The 24,436-nt window shown below is 38.0% G+C and overlaps 2 protein-coding genes and 1 non-coding gene across 4 annotated transcripts in view; all 3 read right to left on the minus strand.

The window, feature by feature from the left end:
• pabpc1b (poly A binding protein, cytoplasmic 1 b) overlaps positions 1 to 12,380 on the minus strand; it is a 30,935-nt gene extending 18,555 nt beyond the window's left edge. Inside the window, exons 1-7 of the mRNA XM_056254594.1 lie at positions 11,683 to 12,380; positions 8,787 to 8,980; positions 8,536 to 8,651; positions 3,564 to 3,703; positions 3,379 to 3,473; positions 3,134 to 3,271; positions 1,979 to 2,074 (exon numbers count right to left, since the gene is read on the minus strand). Coding sequence (XP_056110569.1) covers positions 1,979 to 2,074; positions 3,134 to 3,271; positions 3,379 to 3,473; positions 3,564 to 3,703; positions 8,536 to 8,651; positions 8,787 to 8,980; positions 11,683 to 11,875 — 972 coding nt within the window. The 5' untranslated portion in view covers positions 11,876 to 12,380. The remainder of the gene's footprint in view (positions 1 to 1,978; positions 2,075 to 3,133; positions 3,272 to 3,378; positions 3,474 to 3,563; positions 3,704 to 8,535; positions 8,652 to 8,786; positions 8,981 to 11,682) is intronic.
• On the minus strand, positions 2,973 to 3,110 carry LOC130088037 (small nucleolar RNA SNORA5). Its single transcript, XR_008807432.1, has one exon. It is a non-coding gene; the product is annotated as a small nucleolar RNA SNORA5 (small nucleolar RNA).
• Positions 12,381 to 15,954: 3,574 nt separating the features above from the next.
• Positions 15,955 to 24,436, minus strand: part of ywhaz (tyrosine 3-monooxygenase/tryptophan 5-monooxygenase activation protein, zeta polypeptide) — a 37,030-nt gene continuing 28,548 nt past the window's right edge. For both annotated transcript variants that reach the window (XM_056254599.1, XM_056254600.1), the window contains exons 4-6: positions 19,736 to 19,899; positions 19,521 to 19,616; positions 15,955 to 16,980 (exon numbers count right to left, since the gene is read on the minus strand). In XM_056254599.1, the coding sequence (XP_056110574.1) occupies positions 16,921 to 16,980; positions 19,521 to 19,616; positions 19,736 to 19,899 (320 nt within the window). In that variant the 3' untranslated portion in view covers positions 15,955 to 16,920. The remainder of the gene's footprint in view (positions 16,981 to 19,520; positions 19,617 to 19,735; positions 19,900 to 24,436) is intronic.

A 24,436-nucleotide genomic window follows, 5' to 3' on the forward strand; every position in this document is an offset into this window, starting at 1 on the left:
CAGATGCAAAGTCGTTCTGTTGGATACTATTTTGTTTTTTTGTATTTTTACTTAGTGTGAAATGGAAATGCATGATAATTGTATTTTATAAATATAAGCAAAAAAAAAAAACTGTATGGTGTAACAGAGTTTTAGAGCTAGACAAATCTCTTTGCAATAATAAATATAAAATTTACAGCAGACCATGTTTGTGCGGGATTTGAACCCGTGTCATCTTGATGATGAACCGTAAGTTCTACCGCTCAGCTATGAATTTTCTCACTGAGAAATACCCAAACGTCTGTTTCTGACATGAGCGAGAAAACGTTTTGTCTTTAGCCTGTGAGAGTGTAGGCCTACTTTAGCCTTTTAAAGTTTTAAAAGATTATATCTTATCTGTATGACCAACAATTTGTTGTAGGCTTATTTGGAAATTACCATAACTTGTAGTATTTCATCCTTAGGCTACTGTTAATAGACATTAGCCCCACTTACGTTTTGCTAAATGTCCCTTTGCGCCACCTGGTGGTCATTTCGCGAACGACTTTGCAATGCGACTGGTTTATTTTTACCGCGGTGGATGGCTAAAAATGGTATGTGGATGGCTAAAAGGTGTGACTATAATGTGCTTTTGGCTTTCATTTAAATTTTGATTGTTTGTATATATATATATATATATATATGTGTGTGTGTGTGTGTGTGTGTGTATAAACATTTATTTATTTATATACACTACCGTTCAAAAGTTTGGGGTCGGTACGATTTTAAATACTTTTAAAAGAATTCTCTTCTGCTAACCATGGCTGTGCTTATTTGATTAAAAATACAACAAAAATCAGTTATAGTATTAAATATTATTCCAGTGTAAATCAGCTGTTTTCTGTGTGAATATATAGTAAAGTGTAATTTATTCCTGTGATCAAAGCTGAATTTTCAGCATCACCAGTGTCAGTGTCTTCAGTGTCAAATGATCCTTCACAAATCAGTATAATATGAGGATTTGATGCTCAAGAAACATTTATTATTATTATCATCAATGTTGAAACAGTTGTTGGTCTGTCAGTTGTACAGTTTTTTTGTTTGTTTTAGGATTCTTTGATGAATAGGAAGTTCAAAAGACTTTTGTAACATTATAAATGTCTTTACTGTCACTTTCGATCAAATTAATTATTCCTTCATAAATAAAAGTATTGTTTTCTTTCCTCCAAAAAATAAAAATAAAATTCTCACTGACCCCAAACTTTTGAACGGTAGTGTATATATATTGTCCTTGCATTCTTTCTTGTGTGACACCCCTGATTGAAAGGCTCATTAGTATGCAGACTGCTCAGGTGAGAACTGCCTAATTATTCATGAGGGGGTTGGGCCGTTCCGCCCATCCGCATATTGCCTTTGCAAACAAAAAAATGTTTTTCACAATTTAAAACAATCTATTGTTTTATGTGAATGATAAGGCAGAATGATTTTCAGATCAATTTGAAGCAAAAACTCTAGGCGATAACATCCACTAGTCAAAAGTCTTGTGGACAAATATTTAGTATGTTATTTGTGGCCTTATATTATAAACTTTAGTTTTTAGTTTTTTCAATAACCACGCATAAACAATATTATCTCAAAAATACAAACATGTACATGCATGTTGCTCACATATTATGGTAGCCCTGTGTGTGCTATATAGAGTGTAATTTCACCTGTGCCATTAATATGTTTATAAGCAACTGAAAAAAGCACAAATGTCAGAGCATGCCAAAACATCTCAAGGACCCCGAAAACACCTCAGACCCCAGAGGGTTAAGTAATGTGAGTTTTTCAAAATGAAACACATTTGAACAATAGAGAAAAATTAGGATGAAACATTTGATCAATTTTTTAAGACCACCATTGTGTGCATTTAGATCTCATAGAATATTTATGTTCTGTAATACACACACACACACACACACACACACACACACACGAGAATATAAATAACTAGGACAGTGATGACTAGTGATCATACCTTGGCACTGGTGATTGTTCCAAAGGGAGCGAACTCTTTACGAAGACGCTCATCATCAATACCATCATCCAAGTTCTTAACATAGAGATTGACACCCTGTAAAGAGAGCAAATGACGATGGAGAACTGCATCTGTGAGGGCACTTACAATGCACTAGATTTAATAAACTATTACAAGGTTCGTACAGATTTTTTAAGAGTGAAATTCAAGCCCTTTTCAACCAGTGGCGCTTTTCAAGGGTTCAGTGAATAAAGATGTACATAAGCCTATATGCAAAACAGCTGAGAACCAAATTACGATTAACTGCTATATAAATGGGAGGGAGACTATAGCCAAATTTCCATTTGATCCAACAGGAATAGGAAAAGCGTTTCCAACGACTTTCCCTTTCCAAAAGAAGAAAAAAACCAACAACACAGAGCAAACAAATATCAAACAAATTCTGAATCTGAACAAGTCCAGCACAAATTCAAAGCGGTACAGTAGATGGCACAACATGAATGCAGCTTTCAGCTGCGCTGCCAATCCGGATATCAAAACAAAAGAACGTAGGAGAAGAAAGTTAACACTAATTTCTAGAGGTGTGAATCTTCACTTCCCTCATGTTTTTTTTTATATTTGCTACATTCAGGAAGTGTACTTTCTTGGAGCAGATAAAACAAAAAGGGAGTTCATGTATCTGACTGCTTGTATTCATTGACGAAAATGTAGCCATGTACAATAATATAGAATATTAAGGATGCAACGCATCATGATATCGAATCGAAGACATGATAATTGTAATCAAATTGAATTGTGAGACCAGTGAAGATTCACACCCCTAATAATAAGACTATATTTACAATAAAAAATCAGCCTATTGTAGGAATCATTTCAAGTAGCCTATTAATAAAAACTATGTTTCAGGTTACCTTGGGAGGCTGGTGAGAACTGATTAGCGCAAACATTGTCTCCTTTTTGCATTATGCCTAATTTAGGTCCATAAATAAGAAACTATTGTACATAGCCACTTATGTCCCCAGTATCCACTATAAAAGAACATGGGGCCCGTGGACTATAAAATGTCACTGTTGCAGCCATTTTGGCCAGTGCGGTCCACTGAAAAGGAAACACTGAATTTGACAAGGCTGCAGAAGTCAGTTCAATTTTACTGACCTGGTAGCGAGTCATCCGGTCTTGCTTCATCTGCTCAAATTTGCGCTTGAGCTCAGTTTGGCGCTCCACTTTTTTCTGAGCGCGACCCACATAGATGAGCTTGCCGTTCAGTTCTTTGCCATTCATCTCATCCACAGCCTGTTCCAAGAGATCAAAACCGTTTTTTGGTACCTGTTCATCCTATGGTTACATTTACTCCAGGAAGTCAAGTACGTTAGTTTGACCACATTTAAAGCTGAACTGACCCTCTGCGCATCCTCGTGCCTCTCAAAACTCACAAATCCAAAGCCTCTGGACTTCCCATTTTCATCAGTCATGACACGGATGCTCATAGAATTACCTTACCAAATCAGAAAAAATGTTTTTGAAATGTATAAACCAAGAGAGAAATTGTAGTTTTAGTGGTTTTATATAGTTTAAAACAAATTACCATATTTGCTGAAGACGTCCTTGAGCTTGTCATCATCCATATCTTCCCCAAAATTTTTAATGTACACATTGGTAAATTCTTTGGCTCTTGCACCGAGCTCAGCCTCCCTCTCCTTGCGAGATTTGAAGCGCCCTACAAACCTGATGGCAAAGCGCAGCGATCAATACGAGGTTGTAGTTAATCTCAACAGTTATTTCAAGGGGCTGAGAAATGGAACTTAAAATTCATCTACACATTTAGCATCCTTTTCAACAATATAAAATATACACCGATCAGGCATAACATTATGACCACCTTCCTAATATTGTGTTGGTCCCTCTTTTGCTGCCAAAACAGCCCTGACCCCTTTAAGTCCGTTAAGTTGCAAGGTGGGGCCTCCATGGATCGGACTTGGTGGTACGTGTCAAAGTAACATCCACATGGATGGCAGGACCCAAGGTATCCCAGAAGAACATTGCCCAAAGCATCACACTGCCTCCGCCGGCTTGCCTTCTTCCCATAGTGCGCCATGGTGCCATGTGTTCCCCAGGTAAGCGACGCACACACAACTGGCCATCTACGTGATGTAAAAGAAAACGTGATTCATCATATCAGGCCTCCTTCTTCCATTGCTCCGTGGTCCAGTTCTGATGGTTGGCGCTTTCGGCGGTGGACAGGGGTCAGCATGGGCACACTGACTGGTCTGCGGCTATGCAGCCCCATACGCAACAAACTGCAATGCACTTTGTATTCTGACACCTTTCTATCAGAACCAGCATTAACTTGAGCAATTTGAGCTACAATAGCTCGTGTGTTGGATCGGACCTCACGGGCCAGCCTTCGTTCCCCACGTGCATCAATGAGCCTTGGCCGCCCATGACCCTGTCGCCGGTTCACCACTGTTCCTTCCTTGGGCCACTTTTGATGGATACTGACCAATGCAGACTTGTCTGCAGCTACAGTTTTGGAGATGCTCTGACCCAGTCGTCTAGCCATCCCAATTTGGCCCTTGTCAAACTCGCTCAAATCCTTACGCTTGCCCATTTTTCCTGCTTCTAACACATCAACTTTGAGGACAAAAAATGTTCACTTGCTGCCTTATAAATGTGTCATGATGAAGAGATAATCAGTGTTATTCACTTCATCTGTCAGTGGTCATAATGTTATGCCTGATCGGTGTATATCTTCGTAATTAGGGATGGGCACTAGTACTCAAGTACTCGAAAGTGACAGGGACAATCAACCTTGAAAATTATCATGTGACTGGTTCTGGTATTATGGGCGGTACCTTGAAGTCTGATTAGTTAGCGTTGGGACAGCAAGCCATCCAAAACAAAGAACAGTTATTAGAAAATACAGTTAAATGCAGCAGCAAACTTTCATGACATTATAATGAGAACACTATTGTAACACTAGTGTTGTGAATTCTTTGTGCTTTAGCGCATGTTACAGAAAAAGCGCACAGTCGGGAGTTATGCATTCTGACTAGACAATAACTTCAGGTTCATGTCATTTTGTGAATAAATATAAAAGCTGTACTGTGTTATCTCATATACATCTGTTTGAGCTTATTAACCAGTGGTGGTAAGTAACGAAGTAAAAATACTTTGTTACTTTACTTAAAGGAGAACTCCGGCGCAAAATGAACCTTTGGTCTAATTACACATTGTTACCTAGTCAACCGTTATCTGAGATTTGTTTTCATGATTATCGAATGTAAATAGTTTTATCTCTAAAAACAGTTTAGCCTATAAAGCTAGTATAACGGTAGTATATTGGGCATAGTGTAATGACAAATAAAAATCGCTTGTTAATACCACTAACAAGGCTGAAAATAGACCCACACTAACACGGTAGGATAATGAGGGTCCCTACCTTCAAACCGAAGCATTGAGAACTTTGTAAGTGTACAGACAGTTTAATAAGAAGATATTTTAAACATACAGTCAACTTCGCGTATACAGACAGGAGCCATCTTTGAAATACAGCCTTTACCAGTCGATCTACGAACGCCGATCCAAGTGCGCTGGTGAGAATGTGAACGAGCTATAAGTTGTGATAAGGTGAGCGCGAACAGCAGGCTTGGATCGGCGTTCGTAGATCGACTGGTAAAGGCTGTATTTCAAAAATGGCTCCTGTCTGTATACGCGAAGTTGACTGTATGTTTAAAATATCTTCTTATTAAACTGTCTGGACACTTACAAAGTTCTCAATGCTTCGGTTTGAAGGTAGGGACCCTCATTATGCTACCGTGTTAGTGTGGGTCTATTTTCAGCCTTGTTAGTGGTATTAACAAGCGATTTTTATTTGTCATTACACTATGCCCAATATACTAGCGTTATACTAGCTTTATAGGCTAAACTGTTTTTAGAGATAAAACTATTTACATTCGATAATCATGAAAACAAATCTCAGATAACGGTTGACTAGGTAACAATGTGTAATTAGACCAAAGGTTCATTTTGCGCCGGAGTTCTCCTTTAAGTATTTTTTTCGGGGATCTGTACTTTACTTGAGTATGTTTTATTTGCATCTACTTTCACTCTTAATCCACTACAATATTAAAGACAAAGTTTACTTTTTACTCCGATACATTTCCCCATGCCCGCTCCAAGTATTTATTACACTGGCTTTCCAAACCAATGAAAAACGTGGTTTTCTTTTGAAAAAAAGAACGCACTAGCTCTTTGCCAGCATACGCTCACATAGCAGTCAGTTCGCCATTGCGAAGTTGAAGATGACCGCAGAGACAGGTGAAGGTGCAGCTCTTGCTGCCATCAATGATCCCGAGATTTCCAACAGGGATCACCCATGGCCATATCTCAATGATATGTTCCAATTCACTGAAGTCAATGGGTCAATGGAATTTCAGCATTCAAAACTTCACCCTCAAATCTGAGAAAACATATTGAGGTGAGTTGACATTAAAGCAACACTAAAGTAGATTTTTTACCTTAAAATAATGTTTCCAGAATCGTTTCAGCGGTTCATCAAGTCGTAACAGGGTAAAAGGCACTTCTGCCTTTGCTTTGTGGTCCTATATCTGCTATAACCACTAGGGGTGGGGGAAAAAATCGATTCTTAGATGCATCGCGATGCGGACGTGGACGATTCTGAATCGATTCACAAATGTCAAAAATCGATTTCCAAAAAAAAAAAATATATATATATATATTTTTTTATATATATATTTATAATAACGTAATATTGACAGAACACAAAAGACGGACCTCTGAAGCGCGGAAGTGCAGTGCCCTGTCTGTGGCGTGCACATAACAGAGACGCGATGGCTGAGCGCGAAATCCAAACACCCTCCGCGTTAAAAGCTGACGTGTGGAAATATTTTGGCTTCAATTAAGGTTGAAGGGGGAAAGGAGCTGGACAAGAGCCACACTATTTGTAAGCTTTGTAGAATAAAACTAAAATATTTCGGAAACATGACAAATATGAGAAGCTATATGACACGTTTCCACCCAGAGGAGGAAAAACACTCGGCTGTATCGGTCGTTGTTATATTATTAATTTACTACAAGTATGCTGCTAGTTCAGGCACACATTTATTTTCCTGTTGGTTCTTTGCAATGTTAATAACATATATTGTACGTTAATTCTTTATGGGTCATTACTTTGTACTTTTAAAGCAAAGTATTTATAGTCACACACACACACACACACACAAAAAGATTCAGATAATCGCTTTAGCATCGAATCGCTGCCCTCTGAATCATAATCGAATCGAATCGAGAGGTGCCTAGAGGTTCCCACCCCTAATAACCACACTATGCAAGTTTGCCAGATCGGGTCGCGTTTCTGTAGTTCGAATGAGACATAAGAAAACTACAAATTTGACTTGCTTTACGACAAGCGTTACAATTGGATATCGTTCACTCTAAAGCCGGTGCTGGATAAACAGCGAGCGTGTGTGCGACAGTAGGCTGCGGTAGGCTAAATTATTTACGACAGCGGTAACAGACAATGCCGCGTCCACCCTATAGGGGGACCGCAGAGGAAAAGTTCTTTAGTGTTGCTTTAATGTTACTATTGTTAGCCAGGGGATTTCATATTGAAACGTGCCTTGTAAACAGCTAGCTAACAAATTCTTAATTGCAGTATCTAATCTTATCATTTGTTCAAATAAAACAGTGGATATCACTCCCAAAACAATTGATCTGCTTAATTATTGATATTTACAGTTAATTCGAATATTTACTTTTTGCTTTCTGTACTTAAGTATGTTTTAAATCGAAAACTTTTGTACTTTTACTCAAGAGATGTTTGATTGGAGGACTTTCTACTTTTACTGGAGTTATTTTTTATTTAGGTATATATACTTTTACTCCAGTACTTTTACCACCCCTGTTATTAACCCACTAGGAAAGTACTTCAGTTTATCGGTGTTCATTCATTGTTCAGCTTTAGCTCACACAGCTCAAACCGCTTGGGGATGTAGGCATATTCGGATGCAACCAGATTTTTTATGTCTGTGATAATGCACCAATACTCTAAAGCAATTTTTGCAATGCAAATTGATAGGCAATATAAAATATAATCTAAAATTTAAATTTTCAGAATGTTGCTTAATTTTATTTCACCAGCAAATAATACTTTAGGTAACAGTTTTTTTAAGGTGATGTACTGACCTTACATGTTACTACATGTACTTACCATAGTAATAACTGTAAATTTTGCATAATTACAAGTAACTAAACCAAACCCTAACCGCAACTCTATAGTAAGTACATGTAGATAATTAATATTACTCGGTACTTATTTGAAAAAGTACAACGTAACTTTGAATAAGTAAAAACTGTAACCATATTTTATATTGGCAAAAATATATTGTAAAAATGGTCCAATCCTTCCACACACACTTCAAATCCAAATCAAGTCTGCTAATCAATCAAGTCACTTTCCACGTTAGTTGGCAGGTTCCTTTAGCAATTTCCCTTCACCCTAATGCTTAAGTTTGGGAAAACACCAAAATCTTACTTACACTTTTCTGTCATTCAGCAACATGCCGTTCATTTTCTCAATGGCTCTTTCAGCAGCCTCCTGGGTCTCAAAGTGCACAAAGCCATAGCCCTTTGAGCCATTCTCATCACAAACCACCTTAAGAAAGGATATCAGGCATAAAATCATGCACCCACTGACCAACAGAAGCACGAGTCATGCACAAACAAAAATGATAACATTCACATAATCAAATCACTGCAAAGCACTTTCAAGAGCATGTATGTGCCTTACCTTGCATGACAGGATGTTGCCAAACGCAGAGAAGGTGTCATAAAGGGCTTTGTTATCAATAGACTTATCCAAGTTTTTAATAAAGATGTTTCCAACGCCGCTTTTCCTCAGAGAGGGGTCACGCTGAGACCACATGATGCGGACAGGTCTACCCTTGATGACGTCAAAGTTCATTGTGTCTAAAGCCCGTTCAGCTGGAAGCGAAAACAATTATTAATCCACTAAATCAAAATGAATTTCTTCTCCTGCACTCAGCCAGAAATCTCCACTTCAGTAGCATTTAGTGATGGGTCCATCATGAATCTTTAATATGACTCGGGAATCACGAGTGTCACAGAGAGAGATTCGTTCAATTTGCGATGACCACGCATGCGCAAAATCCTATGGGCTCTGTACAGGAAACCGAAATGATTAGTTCACCTCTCGAATCTTCGGGTTCCAGTCGTTCGTTCATCATATGATAGCCCCATTGGGTAAGGCAATGCAGTCTGTACCGGAAACAGAAATGATCAGTTCACCAATTGAGTCGTTCACCTTTGGGTTTGAGTCGAGGTGAATTAATAATTTCTGTTTGGGGTGCAGACTGCATAGCTTCAGCCTATCAGAATGTAACGTGACAAAAGAACGAACTACTCGACCCGAAGACTCGGGAGGTGAGGTAAACTAACAGACTGCATAGCCTGAAGACCCAGATAAGCAATGAATTAATAATTTCGGTTTCTCATTATTTGGCCTTGGCTGCATTATAGTTTTTTCTTAATCGAAATCTGATCTTTGCTTAAAGGTGACCTAGTATGCCCATTTTCACATGATGTAATATAAATCTCTGATGTCCTCAGAATGTGTCTGTGAGGTTTCAGCTCAAAATACCACCCAGATTTGTTATTATAGCTTGTCAAAATTGCCCCTTCTTGGGTGTGAGGGTAAACGCTCCGTTTTTGTGTGTGTGTGTCCCTTTAAATGCAAATGAGCTGTTGCCCCCCGCCTCCGTTCAGACGACGGCCGATCCTTTACACAAGCTTCGGATACTGGAACAACATAACAGCCGAAATTCTCTCAGGAAAAATGTCAATAATACCAAGTAGCGGATTGCAGCCTTACATGTTTGAGGCTGAGGAAGAGGCTGCAACTGTTAGACTGTACATGGACGTTTCTGAATGGTTAGTGGATACATTTATATAACTTAGTTGTTGTGGAGTTACGTTTATTCATCTCATCAACTAGCCTAGCATGTTAATCTATAAATCGCTGTATAGGTGCTCGTGTGGGAACTGTATTAGGATGCCCACAGAGACAGAAAATATATGCTGCATGGAGATAGAGCGGGTATGGTTTAGTTTACGGTTATAATGTGGGACTGCTGCTTCTCACTCAGGGCGGGATCTAGTGCAGATCGTCACCAGTCGTGGGCAGGGCTTCCCTCCTCTTACGTAGGAGTAGGGAAAATTTGAAACGGCTTGTTCTGAGATTGATGATTTATGGGGATTATAAAAAAGTATTGGGTGGATTTTTACCATTATAGGCTGGTAGTTTACACACACTGTGGACACACATCTGTGTTCAAACAACTTATAAAAGTGAATTTTGTCCCCTTGAATAGGTCTCCTTTAAGTAGATGTGGTGGGGAATTTGGCAATTAACATGTAACATTTTAATTATATTCGGTAACACTTTATTTTACAGTGTCCTTGTTACAAATGTTACATGTACTTAACATAGTAATAACAGTAAATTATGCATAATTACATGCAACTAATCCTCAACCAAATCCGAATCCTACCCTAACCCTATAGTAAGTACACTTGTTAATTATTATTACTCAGTACTGAAATGTATAATTACACTGTAACAATGACACCTTAACATAAAGTGTAACCTTATATTCTGCTGAAATGAAGAAAAAAAAGAAAGAAGATTTGTTCATTTTGCTGAACGAGATTCAAAGATCCGAGTCTTCTTCACTTCCCATCACTAGTAGCATTCAGCAAACTTTCCAGTTTTATTCCTATTTATATTCTGAAAGTTTTTACAAAGGGGTGTTTTCATATATAATTTGCTTCTATGACATTTCATTAATGAGACATGTTTTTATTTTTTTAAATTCTGATTTATGGGGTGATAAAATACATATCCAAAATCCCTTCTGTAAAAAAACTCACACTCCAACAGCAACAAAATTAAAAATTTTGAACTGGCTTTATCCAATATTCTGATTCCTGTTCTGGAAATGTGAACGTGAAATCGTCACAATGTACTTTTGATTAATCAACTGGGGAATTACATGGTCAAATTTACTAGTTAATTTTCACCTGTGGTGTCTTGCCTTAGATTTACAATAGTTATCGAAATTGACTGAAAACGAGGGCATATTTTGTCTCAAATAAAACATCAATTTAAAACTGTAACAAAACACACACAATTAAAATAAAAATATCAATCTGAATAACTAGACTAATTAGGCCTAGAATAACAGTGAAAAATACATTACATGGACATTGGTTAGTCCCTACATTTTGAAGTTTTGAAATTTTCCTGATAACCACATTAAATTTTGTACTTTTGAACAAACAGGCATAATCAATGTGTTCGATACACTTTCCTGACAATCGAGACAGTTAATGGGATTTTATCTCTGCTGCACACTCTGCCCCACCCACGCCCTAAATATGACAATCATGCAAGTCACTGCTGTCAAGCAACATCACGCGGTATATGCATGCATGCATCCCTCATCTCAAACCCTTTATAATCAACCGACAACACATAGATTCATAAAATATGGTGCTGCATATGGTCACTACTAACAAGATTCTCAATCTTGCATTATATTGATGAAACCCTTCATTTATTTTTTAATGTGTCATTAGCGTAAAGGCATATTTTACACCACACTCACCGTCTGCAGGCTGCTGGAAGTTGACATAGGCATAGCCGAGCGACCTGCGGGTGATCATGTCCCTGCACACGCGGATGGAGAGGATGGCACCGGCCGGGCTAAACTTCTCGTAGAGCATGGCTTCAGTCACGTCCTGGTGCAGGTCCCCAACATACAGCGAGGCCATGGGGTAACTAGGAGCGCTGGGGTTCATTTTCTATTCGGTCGCAGTTGTGAACTTGTGAATTTAGGTGTTTCGCGGCACCAGCGCGTGAGATCAACTACGTCAGAATACAGTTAGCTGTCAAGCTATTCTAAACACGCCAATTTTTACAATTTAAAATCGTCGACTAAAAGATTATTTCTGGAACGATATAAGCGTTTGGTGCTTCGTTTAAAATGACAAATAATAAGGGCAACAAAAATGTTAAAACGCGAAAAAATCCAATGCAACGAATCAAGCAAACCGCTAGGCCGAGCTCACAGACTGTCGTTATTTTTTCAGGGTTGTTGCGATGTTTCAAGGCCTCCAGCTTCCACTTCACCGATTTTTATTTATAAACAAAAAAAAGAAAAAAAAAAGGAGGATTTTTTGGGTTTTTTAAAAGTTTTAAATTTTTTTTTATTTTTTTTATTTTTTATATAATGTGTGCCGAGGCAAGCTCCGGAGCACACACGCACTCACACAGCACTGACAGCCGGGGGTTTCGGGAGGAATGGGATGGTCTGAGCCGTCACATATATACCCGCGTGTACGTCATCCACCGTGCACGCGCATGAGAGAAACGCAACAGTCGCTCACCGGTTTGGATGATGATTGGATGAAAAATGTCAGAGCCTGTAGATATGTCTAATAAGCTTTATGAACGACGAATAGTTGATTTTTGTGACAATGACGAAGGTGTTAAAGGGAAAAGAAATGATTGAATTTCATTTTGTACAGTCTATTAATTGAGTTAATTTAATGTAAAATTTGAAAATGGCTTTGTTAAATATTTATAGTTTATTCTTTATTTATATATTAAATTGTATTAGTACGGTTAATACTATCCATTAACGATCAAAGGAAGCATTGAGATATTTGTAGGTTTTTTTTCTGAAGTCAAAAATTTCCACTACAGTGTTTCATTGTCACATTTGTCTCCGTTGTCTTGCAAAGACTAATTCCATAGCTAACATTTTATGTATCCTAAATATACCCAATTAAATAACATTTCCATGCTATTTGAGAAGCCCTTTGAGAAAGCAACTTTTAACGGCGCTATATAAAATAAATGTATTATTATTATTTGCATCGTTTGACAAACTTATTGGTTGAGCGGAAATTAATCAATAAAATGACACTGTTTTCTCCATGGTAAACAAGTAGCCTATACTGTAACTTAAAAAAGAAAAGAAAAAAAAGATAAGGGGCAAATTTGTTGTATTTGTGATTTTTAAAGAATTATACATAATACATATTAAAATAGTTTATGTTTATTTGATTCTTTGTGATGATAATTTATTTTTTTATAATTGTTTAGGTTAATATTGAAAGTCTGGGTCACGGGCAAGGGAAATACATTAAAATCTATAAAAGGCATTACAAAAAGCAAAATGTTTCAAATACAGTTTTAATTTGACTTTTATATAACAAAAATATGTTAGTTACTTTATATAACAAAAATATGTTAGTTACGTTAGTCTGTTTGTTAAATGAAAATAAAAGCTGGGACATAAAATTGCCAAATCAAAGAAATACTCACTTACCAAAAAGTAATTTAACAATAACTGATTCTTTGAAGGTTTATAGTAGTGATAATTAGCGTAATTGCTTTGATCAAATAGGACAGCTTGCTGAAGGGAGAGGTGGGGATAGTCTTTGATCAGTGTTGCCTTTAATTTACTTGCACAGTCTGTTACTTGTTTAGTTATCAGTCATCATAGTTCATGAGTGAGTTCTACTGAGTTACAGGATTGATGATCAGCCTGCAGATGACTGTGCTGAAGAACACCAATAGGGGGAGTAACAGACCTTGAAGAACTACTGACACTGCAGATATCCGCAGTGCTGAGCTGCACTGCTTTGATATGATCTGGATTTTCTACTGAGACATTCTATGGTTTTAATTACATCACATGAACAAATGTCTATGCTGGATGTTGGTAGTACAGTTGTGTATGTCTGTCTATCGAGTGAGTGTGCGCGTAAGCCACAAATGCAGTTATTGGTAGCATTTTTCCCCACAACATTGTATCCCGAACACTTCATTGTTTATTTACAGACTGATTGCAAATTTTAATTATACATTTAATCATTTGATGAACAATGTTGTTATATAGCTATCCTTCCCCTTCCATATTGCCCGAACCTGAATTGTGTTCTTTGTCCTTTTAAACATCGTGAGCTTATTGTGTAAATGCTGCTAAAAACGACTTTCACATTACAAAGGCTCTGGTGGTGCCCATATCGAAGTTTCCTTCTGAAGTGTTTAATAATCCACATGCATTGTCTCGCATGACAGTGTGCTTTGTCATTACTCAGAGAAAGTTTCTGTCTCCCATCCCTTCCTGCTGATTACTCATTCTCTTTCCACATAAGTACTGTTGTTCAGTGCAGTCTATCCATCTCCATGGCAACACGGGCCCATCCCACAGCCGTAGCCCGAGGCTCTTCGCTGACACACCCAAACCGAGAGGAACAGTGCCTTTTCAAGCAGCTGTCCAGACATACAGGGACACTAGAGTTCATTTCATTGGATGGACAAACGGATATATATATATATATATAAAAAAATTAATGTTAAAATTCCCTGATTTTCTATATTTATATTATCCATCCATCTGTCCTCTGCAGGGCCACTGGAGCCTATCCCAGCATGTCTGGCCACAGGCGGGGGACACCCTGGGCACATGACCAGTCCATTACGGGGCTCTCACACTCACGTTGACACCTACTGATAATTCATATGCTGCGGGTTTTTGGATTGTGGTGAAAACTGGAGCACTCAGAGATTTATATATCATACCTGCAAAACCAGTGTTCCCACACATTTTGCTCAGTAAATTATTATTTGGACTACTGGATCAGTGTTTTTTTTATGAATTATTCCAGTTTCAAAGATCAATTTCTAGCCACCAAAATGTGCATTCCCTAATTTTATTGAACTACACAAGTTTTCAAGGTGTATAATATAACATTTAATAAATAATTAATAAAACCTGGAAATATGGAATTTTACAAATGGTAATTTCCATAAAAATGTATCAAATTCATTATTATATTATACGTTAAATTACACACCCTGACAACTGAATTACTATACAGGCTACTGGATTATTAAAACAAATTATTCCACTTTCAAAAAGCAGTTTCTAGCCACTGAAATACACTAATGTTCATGACTAGTAAAGATTTTATTAATCGACATACCTTTTCAAAGACTTACAATTGAAAATGCCCATATCGGTCCAGGTTTTCCACAAGCAGGATGTCATTTAAAGTAATCATTGTGTGCTCAGTACATGACATGAACAACAAATCAACATGTGCTCATGACTAGAGCACACTGGTGAGATAAGGTCATGCAAGTTAGTCAGCATTTACCAGAGTCACCTGTCCCGAAAGTCACCTCTCCGCCCGCGGTCCACTGAATCTGGTGCAGGATTCGAAGGCCTTTACAAACTCAAATGACTGCAGCTTCCACAGAGATTATATGACCCATTTCCTGCTCTGAATGTAAATCAGGTCTTAGAAGACATTAGACAACCACTTGACCACTAACACCACTCAAAGCCAAAGAATAGGTTTTCTATTAAAGCAGCATCTCAGATTAAAAGTTAAAATCATTTTTTTACTGACCGTCACGTTGTTCCAAACTTTCTTCTGTGGAGTTATTCCAACTTGTGCACTTGTGTATTCCAAGTCTTATGTAGTCAATGTTTTTTGACATGCTCTGCAGTAGCTTTGACACCCTCATTTCCTATTCCTTTTTGTTGTGTGAGAAAAAACAAGACAGCAGACTCTGCCTAAAATCTCCTTTTATGTTCCAGGAAAGGTGTGGAACAACAACATGAGGTAGAGTAAATTATGCAGATTTTCAATTTTGGGTAAGTATCCCCGCCTCCCCCCTTTTTTTGTTTTACTTGAAAATCCTTTTTAATAGTTTTTGTGTCCGAGAAACAAACCCCATTTCCCAAGCAAGCACAAAACTAAATTAATATTTCAAGTCCAGAAATAGGATCATTTGAAAACAGCCAGGTTTCAAAAACGGCAGACTGAATGCAAGGCAAAAAGAACAAGAGATCATGTGGTTTGTGTTTTATCTGTTTTAATTCCACTAACATGAAATCCAGATCCATCCGCCCACCCTCCATAACAAATAACAATAATGCTGAGTGTTCTGTATGAAAATTCAAAGACAGTTTCTAGGCAGCCCAATCAGCCAACTCCAGTCACCCTGATTAACTAAAGCCACATGCATTTTAGGCAAGTATCAAAAGAGTAAACAAAACAAACTAAAAACAGATTTAGTAAGTAGTAGTACAAATAAAACAAAACCGAAAATCCTAATAGAAAACAGTATTAATCAGATAAGCACATGAAAAGCGTTACTCCGGTAACAAGACTTTTATATCAAAGTTACAGTATAAGCCATGTGTCGAGTCTTTTTGATCTTAGGTCTGGTTAACAGAGAGATTGGATGCGTTATTCACCAATGAGAAATCAAACACTTGACAACAGAAGTAGAATGTCTTGCACAAGCCCAATCTGACAAGTATTCGTTCATACTGACTTTTGGTTTATTTCCCACGATTCTTTATGAAAATGAAGAATTCAGTCTAAGCAACAAGAAACCCATCACTAATTGCTCCCCTAGCAAACTCACAAACGGTTTCATACTCACTCTTTCTCTCACATATGCACCTACAACTAAGTTGATGTTGGCTTCATGGTGACTCGCATCAGTGATGCAGAAGCATCCCAGTGAGCATTTTTACATGAACACACATCAAGCCAACAAACTATATTGCATTCTCCAATCCACAATTAACACATTTTAAAGACAAACAACTTCTGTTTGTCCCCCTCCTCCCCTCCTCCCCCCCCAAACAAACACACGTACACAAACACAGTCTTTCCTTCACACTCTCAAATCCAAACACACACACACACACACACACACAAATGACGGGCTGGTGAGTATGAAGCTGGAACTGTAAAAGCGTCAGTGTTGTCTCTCGCTGTGCTGACTGAAAAGGTTCTTTGTAGAGTTGGCTTTAGTTTTCCCGGCCCTCCTCTGTGTCCTCACCGTCGGCCTGATTATCAGAGGTCCACAGCTGAAAATCAAAGACGACACATTCATCCACTTACATTTCGGTATATTTCTGACATCTTAAACACAGAAAATTAAAAGGGTAGAAAGGAACTTGACACATCTTGAAAACTTAAACTGATAAAGCGCACAGCATATTTTCCTGCACCATTGTTTTTTGTAATGTGGACGTAAGACCAAACCGGCATCATCCATCGGTGTGTGCGCGCATGGAAAGATACAGCCAAGTAACATCACATCGCTCTCTGAGAATTATTTTAAGATCTATATACAAGGTTAACTTGTGTTTGAGCTTTATAATCAGGATCATCAGTAAGTAATATGGAATTTTACATATTTTTGGCTATGTTCCATTAAGTAACATTTTCAATAAAGCTATATGTGTATTAGGGGTGTCGCAATATACCGGTGTTGACGATAATCGTGATATTCAAAGCCTGAAATATCGACATGTTAATTTAGAGTGTGGCAATATACCGGTATTGGCGATAACCACGATGTTTAAAATGAATAGGACTGTTATGATAACATGACACGTAAATACTCCAGCGCGAGTACCTGGTTGACCTCTCAGGTGGCTGTACTGCGGCTGACACAAAGACAACGCAGCCCGGGCCGCGCAGCTACTCTGAGAAGAATGTCGTCTGAGCGAGAGAGTGAAACTGTCCACACCTGAAAAAAGTAAGCTCGCCTGTATGCGAGTTCTTCGGCTCAAAAGAAAACAGCACTTTAAAGGGTGTCGCACACCGGACGAGAAGCGCAGCGCCACGTCTTTAAAATTCGAACACATTTTCTCTTCGAGTGTACACACACCGGTTGTGCCATTCGGCGTCTGTCCGCGGCGCCCAGCAACGGCTCTTGTTCAAAATCCTGCCGCGACACAGAGCGCCATTTACATAGTTTTATATTAAATTTACATTATATTTGTCTCAGATCAGCGTAAATGACTTCACTCTGTGCTGCAATGTACATTTAGTTTTACATTAATTTACAGAAATCAGCCGCTTGCATGAAAATTGCTGATGTTATGGGATTTTCAGGTGATATTCTTAATTCATTCAGTTAATGCTCCTCTGAGGTAAAGTGTTCAGATCACAGACTCAGCAACTATTGTATTTAATTGTACAGTACAATCACAACATAGTACAGACATTATCTTAATTTCATAATCTCCTTAAACATAAGAATACTGCTGGCCATAAACTGAGAAAGTGCGCGTCCGGTGTGCGATACCTCGAGTTGTCCTACACGCGACGCGGCGCTGCAGAATGTGTAGCTAGCCACCAACCTTTTTACCCATCTCCGTGTCCATCACCCTGCGGATTACGCAATTTTACAGAGAATACGTTGCGATTATTTTACTAGTCATGGAATGGGAAATGTGACATTAACCTGTTAACAGGGGGTTTCAGTGTTCATACATTTAATAAAGGGTGATTATTAAGAACCATCTTATTTTTGTATTTGTATTTGCACTTGATTTTTTTATTTGTACCCTTATGTTTGTTGGGTAAAAAAGAAAAACTATATAAACAAAGTAAAAATTAATTTGACTGATAACTAGATAACCAGTGTTGCCAACTTAGCGCCTTTGTCGCTATTTTTAGCGACTTTTCAGACCCCTTTAGCGTCATTTTTTCAAAAAAGCGACTAGCGACAATTTTAGCGACTTTTTGGACAAACCTCAGTAACCTTCAAATGTTGCCAGTACTGTCCTGTGAGCGTGAGGTCTTGCTTTCTCCCTGTCGTCACTCTCTCTAGCTGGGTCTCCTCTGTTCAGTGAGGAGCCTTAGCTACTTTCCTTTGAAAATAGTTGGCAACACTGTAGATAACTGATAACAGAGTAAGCCAAGAGTGTGTAACATTGTCACTGTTTCTGTACCACAGTCCATTATGAACCACATCATGGATAAAGTTAACAAAGCCATAGTCAAGTGAGGATCTTAATATATAATATAATATATATAATAATAGTAATCAGCTGATTGTCTCACAAACATAACCAGCAAATTTCTCCCCACGCCACATAGCAAACCCATAATACAGCGAGGGAGAAGAACCACATGAAACTATCCAACTACATATTTTTTCCAACAGGGTAGTAAAAGTTTAGCTGGCTAATATAAGCTGTTACTGTGGCTGAGCTGGTTAAAGCGTAAAGCATTGTTTATACTCGACGCGTCCGCATGAACACCATCTAGCTGTTTTTGAATACAAGAGTATCTCACATATGAACACCTCGAACAAGCATTTAAGGATTTTCACACTTGAATACCTGCAAAGATTGTACAAGTAAAACAAATAAACTTGCTGTATTGTACTAATTGAGACATGAATTGAATGCCAATGAATGCCCGATCTGTATGAGTTTTTTTTACTGATTCCTATTATGATTATAATGATATTATAATACGTTGTTTTTAATTAGGTGAGGGTTAAATGCTAGCAAAATCAGTTATCTGCATGATTATCAGTCAAGAAATTCTCAGTTCTTCACATACCGGTATATCCTAACTGGGTTAATATCACAAAACAAGAACTCACTGTCAGATTGTCTCTAAGTAGCTGCATGATGAGTGTGCTGTCTTTATACGAATCTTCAGTTAACTGGTCCAGCTCAGCAATGGCATCATCGAAAGCCTACATAAAAACAGATACATGGATAAATAAATAATACTAAGCATTACATTCATTCAACACAAAAGCTCAAGGGGCATTATTGTGTATGAGCTTTGAGTTTCATGAGCATCCATTCTAACCTTCTTGGCCAGTTCACAGGCCTGCTCTGGAGAGTTCAGGATCTCATAATAAAAGACTGAAAAATTGAGAGCCAGGCCCAGGCGGATGGGATGAGTGGGCTGCATGTTGTCTTTGCTGATGTCAAAGGCGGCCTGGTAGCCTTCCTGAGACTTCTGGATGATATCTGTAAACAAACACAAACATTATTTATGCAAGAATCATTTCATACTTTCCTACAAAACAGAACAAATTAAGGCCAACAATATACACTACCACTCAAAAGTTTGGAGTTTTTGTTTTTTTAGAAATGAATATATGTTCATTGAGCAAGGTCAAATACAGTAAAGACACTTATAATATTACAATAGATTTCTATTTCAAATAAATGCTTTTCTTTTAAACTTTCTATTCATCAAATAATCCTAAAACAATTATCACAGTTTCCACAAAAATATTGAGCAGCCCGACAATTTTCAACATTGATATAAATAAGAAATGTTTCTTAAACACCATATTAGAATGATTTCTGAAGGATCATGTGACGCCGAAGACAGGAGTAATAATGCTGAAAATTCAGTTGCCATCACAGGAATACATTACATTTTAAAATATATTAAAACAGAAGTAGTGCATGTAAAATATTTACAATTTATTCTTAAGGATTTGCTGAAGCGGATTTAAATGTGCTTTTTATTTGGCCAGTGTCCTAAAGACAGTTTCATGCCCTCTCCTTGCCTTGTGTATGAGACCATTAAAACAGACGTTTTAACATTTTGTTCATATAGTCAATATAGTTCACTTGCGGTTGCCTGTATTGATCTGTGCCCCACAAGAGAAATACATAAATATTTGAAGATAGGCAGCTCTGTAAAAGTGTTTCACGCTCCGTGCCTGATGAGCAGTAGTAATTGTTCATTTGAAGAGCTTTAGGAAACAGTGACCAAGCGGTGCATATATTAAACCCACCCGCAGGAGGTTCTGCCTACTGCTGACACCCAGCTGGAAAACACACATAAGCCAGATGCTGTTGCCATGACGATGATCATGCAGCCCATCATACTGACAGTAGTAGGTCAGCGGATGCTTAAGCTCAAATAGATCAGCGATATTCTTTCCTCTCTCATAAGAATCTATAAAAAACCTGCAGCTTAACTGTAATACTATATAAACATAGACTGATCTAGGATCTGCAGCACAGTCTGGTCCTGTCATTTCCACAGATGGCAGCTCCAGTCAGATCATTCACTCCTGTGCTGCCATAGAAACACACCAGGCTCTTAAAAATTCATCAAACCCTGCAGGGAGAAGAAGCAGCCCTAATAACCTCGTGCATCTATCGGAAAGAGTGAATTATTACGTCCACAGACATACTCAGCCAAAGACCACATGTGAAGGGAAATCACTCAATAGCCTCATTAATGAAATGAAAGAAGGTGGAGCAGGATTGTGCAGTCCTGAATCTGCAGTAACAAACATTTGCACGGCCCTTGCTAGATGCACACAAAAATCAACAACTGCAACTTGCTGTCCAATTCACAACCAAATCACTAGATTGGGCTAGTTTTTTGTAATAAAGTAGAGATATTAGCAACCGCGAGGATAGGCACAGGAGGCAGAAAACGTCACACTGGACGTTCTCAAATTAATCTGCAAGCAGCTTGTGTCTCAAGAGCTTTATGAACTAGGACACAAGACCTTCAGATCTAAACCTCCATCCTTCATTTCCAAATATATAATTAATGAAAACTGAGTCTGTGGCTACTTCATGTGATTCTAACTCTATTAAGAGTGTTAACTGACTGACCCCTTGAGTTCAAAAGCATCAAACACGATCAGGTAGTGGTTTTAAGGAAACCTCCTCACACTCTCTTCCAAACTGTTGCTAAGCTAACAACTCACTATTCTAATAAGCACAAAAATGCACATATATTTGGATAAAGAGCATATTTAATAAGATTGGGTTATTTTCAATAAATTCTTTAAAGTATCTAATAATGTATTTATATTTGAAATACTTGGTTTAAAGGGGTCATATTATGCTATTTTAAAAGTTTATTATTTTGATTATTGGGTGTAATAGAATAGGTTAACAAGCTTTAATGTTCAAAGCACATAATTTTTCACATACTGTACATTATTGGAAGTCCTCTATTCCCAGTGTCTGAAATGTGCTGATTTATACAAAGCCCCTCCTCTGATTAGCCAGGTGACCTAGTGCGTTGTGATTGGCCAAACATCTCAAGCGTGTCGGAAATGTAACGCCCCTAACCATAATCGCGAGCTTCAGCTTCCAAGGCTTCTAATTAGGGGTGCAACAGATCGTAGTTGATACGAACAAGGCCGCAAGGTACGGAACACATGTGATTTGCAGATTAATCCCATTTAACCATTATATAGTGAAAGTTTATTATTTGCATGCGTTTCTAAGGGTGTATTCACACCTGCCTTGTTTGGTTCGATTGAATCGAACTCTAGTTCGTTTCCCCCCTTGGTGCGGACCTTTTGGGCAGGTGTGAATACAGCAATCGAACTTGGGTGAGGACCAAACAACCGAACCGAGACCCAGCTGAAGAGGTGGTCTCGGTACGGTTCCAAACGAACTCTGGTACGGTTTGTTTACGGTGTGAACATAAACTGACCCAATTGCAAGAAAGCACTGCGCCTTTGAGTTAACAGGCTTCCGTAGTCGGAGTTGCGTTATGGGAAAGTGATCTGTTGTAGCCTACTATCTGTTGCCCGTCTTTCTGCGCGTCGTGTGTGCATCATTGGAATGGAATGAATGAACGAGTGTGTGCATCAGGACATTCACATACAGAGCGTTCTCTTTAGTCTAATCGCGCATAGATGGAAAAAAAAGCATTTGCAGTTCATATAATGTAACGATAGTTAGCCTACAATACAAGGATGATGCTGCGTTAATTTACGTTAAGCCTTTTTTGCACTTCCTGATTTCCCTACTTGAGAATCCTTGTCCAATGAATGGACGACCTTAGCACACGTGTGGTTTTGTTTACACATTTTGGTTCATTTGCAAAAAGAGCAGTGTGAAAGATAACCGTACCAAAAAAAAAAAAAAAATGTATTTGGTCTGGACCAAACCAAGTGAACTATCGGACTTTCCTGGTGTGAATACACCTTAAGTCTTGTCAATTTAAAACGTTTTTAAACCATTCAAATGCAAGAAGAGGCAAAAGAGATCTTGATTCACATAAAATCTCTATACCTGAATACTACTAATAGATAGGGGTGTCCCCGACTAAGGATTTTCATAGTCGAATCAGATTCGTCAAGTCCTGCCTATAGTCGACTAATAGTCGAATCATGTGTGTGGTGTTGGGGAGTGGGCGGGGCTTTAACATTTTAAAGCCGCGATGTACAGAACATCACACAAAGATATAGAAGATCAAGTGTATAAAAACATTTTGGATCAATAAAACTAAGAAATAACATAAATAACTGCAGAAAGGCCACACTGCAGATAGGATTTGCATTTCACATGCAAATCAAATTAAATCGGCTGAATTGCCTGTACGAGCATGCTCTAAGTAGGCCTACAGGGAAACATCGATGCACTGAAAAATAATCAACAATTAAGAACACAATATACATTTATAATAAATGAAAATACAAAACGAAATAAGTCAGAATCAAGTCACAAGAAGCAGAACAAATGTGTGCAAAATGCCTAAAGTGCAGGGGAACAAATATTCAAAACACAAGTCACAAATAGTTAAATTAGATCACCCTGAGTGATCAATTAATAAAATAAAAATAAAGAAATTATTAAAATAACGAAAGTATGGCCAGGATTGTCAACTTTGTCTTTTTAACTGCAGAAAAACAATAAACGCTAAACTGGAGCGGCAGTCTTTTTAGCTAAACGTGTTCACAGTATCCAAAAATCTAATTAGAACCGGCTGAAATGTTTTGAAATCACTTGTACCCATACCTGATCGAAAAAACTAAATCCAGTCTTTCACTCGGCCTGTGTCCGTTTGAGTCTTTTCAAATTGTGTGCGCGGATAAAATACATTCTAAAACGCTTAACGTGAAAAACGCTTAACGGCTTTGTCCTAAAACTGTTATATTAAAAGATCAAATTCTGTACACACCTTATTAATAAAGCATACTATATAGCCTACAGAAAAGCAGATGAGCCCAGAATATGAACGCAACGCGTTTTATTATAGGCTACGTTAAGCATTTTCCTCCCATAAAAAAACGTTAAAGAAAAAGCTTTACGTGACTTTCTATAGGAGAAACGCGTTGCGTTCATATTCTGGGTTCATCTGCTTATCTGCACATGGAATGGTTTCTTAAGGTGTGTACATACATTACGCTCGTAAAAGTGCCATTTAAGCGTTTTAAAAGCTTTTTTCACGTTAAGCGTTTTAGAATGTCCCGAGGAAAACCAACCTGTTAACGTTGTTCGGCAGAAGTGCGATCATGGTTTTCCTGATGCTAAATCCAGCCTTGGAGAATATCCTTTCTGATGGTGTGCATCTTTAGATTTTCTTATCCCAGACATTTTTAAAGATTTAAATCCCTGCCGACAAGACGCTCCTCTCGGTCACGGATCGAAAGTGAAACTTAAATCTGTCACGGGGTGTTTGGATTTATTCACGCTGCACGCACGTTAAAAAATATTTATTAAAAGCTTCTTTCTTTGCACATTTTTATTGACAGCATTATCATAATAGGCTGTATATTAACGTATTGAC

The sequence above is a fragment of the Rhinichthys klamathensis genome, unplaced genomic scaffold, assembly GCF_029890125.1.
Source record: "Rhinichthys klamathensis goyatoka isolate OS25496 unplaced genomic scaffold, OSU_Roscu_1.1 h1tg000111l_1, whole genome shotgun sequence".
Lineage (NCBI taxonomy): Eukaryota > Metazoa > Chordata > Actinopteri > Cypriniformes > Leuciscidae > Rhinichthys > Rhinichthys klamathensis.